General features: G+C 34.7%; 1 protein-coding gene across 1 annotated transcript; it reads right to left on the bottom strand.

Annotated features, from left to right (window-relative positions):
• Positions 1-1,125: 1,125 nt before the first annotated feature.
• On the bottom strand, positions 1,126-4,537 carry gall (galanin-like). Its single transcript, XM_017484414.3, has 6 exons — positions 4,197-4,537; positions 3,479-3,562; positions 3,318-3,372; positions 3,094-3,189; positions 2,664-2,729; positions 1,126-2,576 (listed from the first exon to the last, which is right to left on the bottom strand). Exons 2-6 carry the CDS (start codon positions 3,560-3,562, stop codon positions 2,518-2,520), a joined length of 360 nt encoding a protein of 119 aa, XP_017339903.1. The 5' UTR covers positions 4,197-4,537; the 3' UTR covers positions 1,126-2,517.
• Positions 4,538-6,618: the final 2,081 nt, after the last annotated feature.

Below are 6,618 nucleotides of genomic sequence, written 5' to 3'. Positions count from 1 at the left end.
GGCAACCTGATGCCTAGGTAATTTTGCTTTTGTCTGACTGATGCGATTTTTATTCATCCAAGGCTGCATCTACAGTTGATATACTGTATGCAGAACTGTAGGAATGAATTCCATCCATCTTACAGTCAACACCTGGCTACAGAGAACCTTGAATTCTGGTCGTTTTCCCTCTTGTATAACTAGAGGGCAGCAGAGAACATGTGGATTGTTTATGATTGTTTGTGAGACTTCTCTATAAGGTCTTCATTTCATATAAATATTTGCCTACAAGGTAGTCTACTGCAATTTCTATTAATTGTTATTATAATTATAACTGGCCTGTGGTGGAATTTTTTTTTATATGTGCTGAGGAAAATAAATATTTACAAAATTTGGTAGACACCCTTGTCCAGAGTGACTTACATTTATCTCACTTATACAACTGAGCAGTTGAGGGTCTTGCTCAAGGGCCCAGCAGTGGCAGTTTGGCATGGCTGGGATTTGAGCTCACAACCTTCCGATCTTAACCACTAAACTACCACTGCCCATTGCTTGGTTAATGGGCATGAAGGGAATCAACATTATTTCACATAGAAATCGAACTGTCAATACAAGTCACCTCATATGATGTCCCTCATGTGGTAAACACCAAAATAACACATTTTATTGGTTTTGAGCTTCAAAAGACACTGGTGACATACTGCCACCAAGTGGACTAATGTGTCTCTGGGCATCCACATAGATCAGGGTTCTCAAGTTTCAGTCGTGCATGACCTCAGCAGAGTTTATATGTTTTTCCTGTTCTATAATGCATGTTTCAGGAGATATTTTGCTGATTAGTTTTTACAGATTCATCCACAACTGTGAGTGCCTAATCTTTTTGTGTGGTGGCTTAGCAGTTAAGGCTTTGGGTTACTGATCGGAAGGTCGGGGGTTCAAGCCCCAGCACTGCCAAGCTGCCACTGTTGGGCCCTTGAGCAAGGCCCTTAACCCTCTCTGCTCCAGGAGCAACATATCATGGCTGACCCTGCACTCTGACCTCAGCTTCCTGACATGCGAAGAAAACAATTTCACTGTATATGTGACCAATAAAGACTCATTATATGGAAATAAGGATCTAAGGCCAGTGAAGACTGGTGACAAAAATACTTTTAATCACTTTTAAGCAGCAATGACAATACAGTACAAGCACACCAATCCATTACACAATTATATACAATTGTAATACAGGAAGAATAGCTAAAAGAACTTGAAATCAAAACAGTCACCAAATCATAAATATGGAGAGGAAACATAATCAAGAGCCCACTTACTTAATGCTGCTGTATTTGTATTTGTATTGTTTGTTTGTTTGTTTGTTTGTTTGTTTTTGTTGCAGAAAATGAATCTATAAATGTCATATAAAAACATAGATGGGTTCTTTGGTCAAATCTAAAAAATATAAATAAATAAAAAGAGTTAGACATGAGTTACACAAATTCCAGTACAGGTGGTTATTATTAAATTAAAGTAAATAGAAGTAAAAAGGTACGGCAGCATATATAGTACACTTAATTGATAGTTGTACCAAAGAGTGGCAACTAAGCATACAATATAAGAGATTAATTAGATTAATTTATCGAGTATGTAGACATTGTTTTACATGGTTGAGTACTTACATCAGGTAAATTTACATGACTATTTTAATATTTATTTTAACTAGAACAATGCTGCTAAACTATCTAGTTTCAGTGATGGCATGAACCTAAAAAAGCATTTAGCATTGCTTAAATCATCCTGGTCTAAACCATGCTTTTTATGCTTTATTAGTCATGCATGAATTCTCTGTTCCTCTTTTTAAAAATAAGAAGTGTTTTTCATGCAGATACTCTTCATCAAAAGACATCTCCTCAGTATCCAAAACATGTGTCATTTCAGATCAAATACTTAGATTTGAGGATAATTTTATGTATTTCAGGGAGGTTTTATTTCATTAAGACAGGTTCCACGGTTTTAAAACTTCATTTATACATATGTTCAATGTGTACACTATGTAGTTACATAATTTTATCTAATTAAGACAGGTTCCATGGTTTCATGCTGCCAAACCGTAGCTTTACATCAGTCAACAATGTGTTAAATGTTTATATCATATATCAGTATTCTGGCTTTTTTTTTTCTTTCTTTTGTTGATATATTTTATATGCAGATAGTCTGATGTGGTATCAGGGTAGAGATGAGAACAACTTTTCATTTACTGCATTCATTCAAAGATAGATATAAGAAAACAAGTGGATATGAGTAATGAGAGTTGATTACTAACACATAACAGGCACCAGCTACTGTGGTTATTATTAGAGTACCATTGATAAAGAAAGAGTAAAATAACTCAAGAGCTTCATTTGCATTTAATGTTTAATGTAATTTAAATACTTGCTGTGAATTATTTGGCAAATGTGAGAGTTTTACAAAAGACTTTATAATTTAAAGTGGGAAGTATAATGTACACAAGGAGAGAAGTGTTGACCCAGTCCAAAAGGTTAATGAAGGCCATCTCTTCTATCGTGTCACATCACCAGTAAATGTAGAGCTAATCAAGTCGTCAGTGCTTTCATCATCTGAAATAGAGAGGCAGCATGAAATGAAATAGAGAGACATACAACGGATATGTTTGAAGACAAAAACGGTTATGAAAGCAGTCTAACCTTTCATACGTAGATACATGAATAATTCCATGAGTGCATGGAGATATGATTCATCTGTAACAGATCCTAAAAATGAAGACAACACAGTGCAATAATGTTAAATATTTAAAAAGTCACTCTCAAGCTCTTCAAGGCTTTTGGCTGTCTGCTTGGGGTTCCGCGTAGAACCCTACAACTGAGTGTTTCCCTATCAGAGAGGATTCCAAGTAGAAGCTTTCTAGGAAGCTAAGATTTCACAACTGAACACTCTTTTTCTAGGAATTTCAAAGTACATTCATAATTACTAGATTTGTAAGCAAGCAATACAGTTTTCTAACAGTTCAATACTAAAGCATATATCAACTTAAAGAATCATTGCTCACACTGGTATCATATAATTCATAGTTGTCTGATTTCATTACGGAAATGTACATGAAGGACAGGTTCTCACTATATGAAGGTTGATGTGCTGGAAGGATGGAGTCCTCCGTGCTGTCCCGCTTGCCCACACCGGCTCCATGTCGTACAGTAAGAGTTCTGTGTGCATCTGGATGTGGTGATAGTTAAGAAAGTAATAGCCAATGTATTAATATACATATAAAAATGCATTACATATGATGGATTTAATGTAATGCATTACATTAAATATGCATTACAGTCTGTATGATCACTTACAAGGTCCAAGTAGATATCCAGCACTATTCAGTGTCCATCCTCTTTTCTCTAGACCCTGAAGATGTATACATATATAAGCACAAATATATGTAAGCTTTGTGTTTGTAGAATTTACTTACAGTAAAGGTTCTTAATGAAAATGGTTAGAGTCAAAAATATACTTTAATGGTCATCCCGTGGGTCCTTGACAGTTGAGGGGACAGGACACACAAAGAGACACAAAACAGCATATAGCTCATCTGCATCTGCAGCAGGAAATACAGCAGTGGGTCAGTGAGTTAGAGCTTATTTTCAAACTACAGCTATTTAATTTTAATGAAATTGACCTACTGAAAAATTCTAATTTCATATATGTTTATTTAGTATTATAAGTCTATACCAAACAAAATTTGTCAGATAAAGTCATTGTAAAAAAAAAATCAATAAATCATCAGTATAAAACAATTTTAATGATGTGTTTTTTTTAGCAACATGCTAAGGTTAATATACAAGATTCCAGTAATGAAGAAGTAATGAGATTTATTGTAAATTCAATGAAAATTCAGGATGTTTTGATAGAAAAGGTAAGTGTCAAAATTACAGCACAAGTTTTTACTCTGTAAGGTTTACAATATAGGTTTTTAAATCTGTTTCTTTTGCTTAGTCTATATTAACTTGCACATCATTATTAATAATCATTAAGCAACTAAATCAAAAGTCAAAGGCAAAAGCAATTTTATGCAATCACAGTGCATAAAATTTGATAGTAAGCTAAAATATATATATATATATATATATATATATATATATATATATATATATATATATATATATATATATATATATATATATATATTATTTGTAATATTATGAAAATAAGTGAATAAAAATCATGCTTACCTTTTAAAAGAGAGCTCTACTTCCAGTCAATAAAAATGTCACAGGTAAAATCCTTGATGCAAGACAAGTGAGAGTGAATCTCACCTTTTATTAACTTTTAAATAATGTGTCTAATTTATATCAAGGAGATAGATCTTGCTAGTACATAAGTAAATGTATTATGAGGTGATGTGCTTTTGCATGTATGAGTCGGGCAGTGAATGTCTGTCTTTTATATACTCTGGGACATGTACCACATTACCATAATGAAACCCTATTAGTATGGATTTCAGTTATCTTAATTGGTGGCGTTATTACAGAGACCAGGGCATGAGGGTGGATGGGGGAGTGATGTGACAAAATTAATCTCGCACACAGAGAAAGGGAGCAGTAAATAGAGGAATAGTGAGAAAGGGCATGACAACTCAAACAAAGGAATACGAAATGAGATACCTAGCTCACATTTATGATATTGCGAAACTTAAAGAGCTCTAAAAAAAAAACAATAATAAAATAATTTCTAATATAATTATAATGTAAAACTTTATGTATTCTGAGATGAAAAACATGTTTGGATAGATTGTGACTAGAATAGAATAATATATAAATGTAATAGTTGGGTAAAAATCCACATCTTGTTATCATGTAGAGCAACAACTAAATAAAGCAAGGTTTAATAATATTTTGTAAACACATGAGTATTCACTGTAACAGTTCCACCTGGCACACTCATGCTGTCCCCATGCAGTGCAACTGAAATCCATTTAATTTCATGATGCTGTCCTCTCCCTAATGGCTGTACCTACTGCCCCTACAATCCATTAGCAAAGGGGCCCTAGAACACTCCACCTAATTACAGGCCACTAATTATATGGCACCGAGCTTCAGCAATACTGTATAAGGGGCTTCAACACACTGTTCATATGACCTTTTCCATCATCTCTCTCCTCATGGGAGATTCAATTTTAACCTTTTGTAAGCTCACATTGCATCATTTGTACTTTCCCTGTATATATGTGATTCCCCTGGTGCATAATTATCTATGCACTTCCTTAGAACATTGTCATCATGTGCCAGGCACAAACTGAAATCAAGAGCAGGTAAATGAGAGAAAATAGATCTGGTGTGTCACTCTATAAATGTCAAGAGTGTTTAATTTACTATAACTGACATGGGTGCTGTCCTGTTACTGTTGTGCTCGTGTGTAAAAATGGTTGCATGAGTAAAGCTCCAAAACGTCCAAACTGTGACAATTAAAATAAATGATTAATAATGAGTGACGATGTGCATAGTGTAAAACAAGTGACATTTTCCCACACTGTCAAAGATGATGTTTGATCAGGTCTGATATGGATGTTTGATGACAAACAATAATTTTCCACATCATGTGCCAGTGATGTTTGGTGACATGTGATGCTGATGTTTGATGGCAGATGTTTTTCTTTTCAATGTATACAATCTGATATTTGACATGGTCCTCCTACAGTCCTTGGGTAGTTACCTAAGACACTGATAAATCTGTAAAGCTCAGACCCAGACCATTATTAACAGAATACTTTCATATACAGTGCCCTCCACTAATGTTAGTACCTTTTGTAAATATAAGCAAAGAAGGTTGTGAAAAATGTTATTGTCTTTATTGTTGAAACTTTCTAAAAATTCACAAAAATACTCTGCTCTCATGGATACCAAACAATTGCAAACACAACACAGGTGTATAAAAAAATTATTGGCACACATATGAATTCATGGGGGGAAAATATATTTGAAATATATTCCCATTGATATTTTACATATTTTTTAGTACACCTGGGTGACTAGGAACAGGAAATTGATCATGACTTCTTGTTTCACAGGGGTATTGTCACAAATTCCCCTCATGCAAAGTGCTGGAGCATTCAGCGTGCTCTGAAACCCGAAGCACAAACGCAAAGCGGGAGTGCGTGCTTCCGGGTTTTTTCAGTGACACTGACTTTGTTTACTTTTGATACGTGTGTATTGTTATGGTTTATGTCCTGTCTCTGCCCCTGTGTTGTTATTGGCTGTTTCCCTTATGTACATTATTATTCTCAGCTGTTTTGTTTTACCCCGATAACGTTTGGTATTTAAACCCCTTTTATATCTATGTGCATCACGAAGTATTGCGTTTTCCGAATACCAAGCTGGTGTTCTTTGTTTAGTTTTTGATTTCGTTCTCGCCCTCATTATCCGATTATAGTTTAGCCTTGTTCATGCCCGTTTGCCAATCACTTGACCATTTACCTGTTTTTGACCATGACTCTGATTCACGTTTTGGATTTGTCTGCCTCTCTTTCACAAAATTCTTATCTGCACTTGCATCCATCCTAACCCTCATTACATGACAAGTATAAATATTAGGTAACACATAGGCCAAATTCCCTTAGTCATTCAAAACAATGGGTAAGACCAAGGAATATAGCTG

The sequence above is a fragment of the Ictalurus punctatus genome, chromosome 13, assembly GCF_001660625.3.
Source record: "Ictalurus punctatus breed USDA103 chromosome 13, Coco_2.0, whole genome shotgun sequence".
Lineage (NCBI taxonomy): Eukaryota > Metazoa > Chordata > Actinopteri > Siluriformes > Ictaluridae > Ictalurus > Ictalurus punctatus.
The sequence above is the reverse complement of the archived record's forward strand: the minus strand, read 5'-3'. Positions and strand labels throughout refer to the sequence as shown.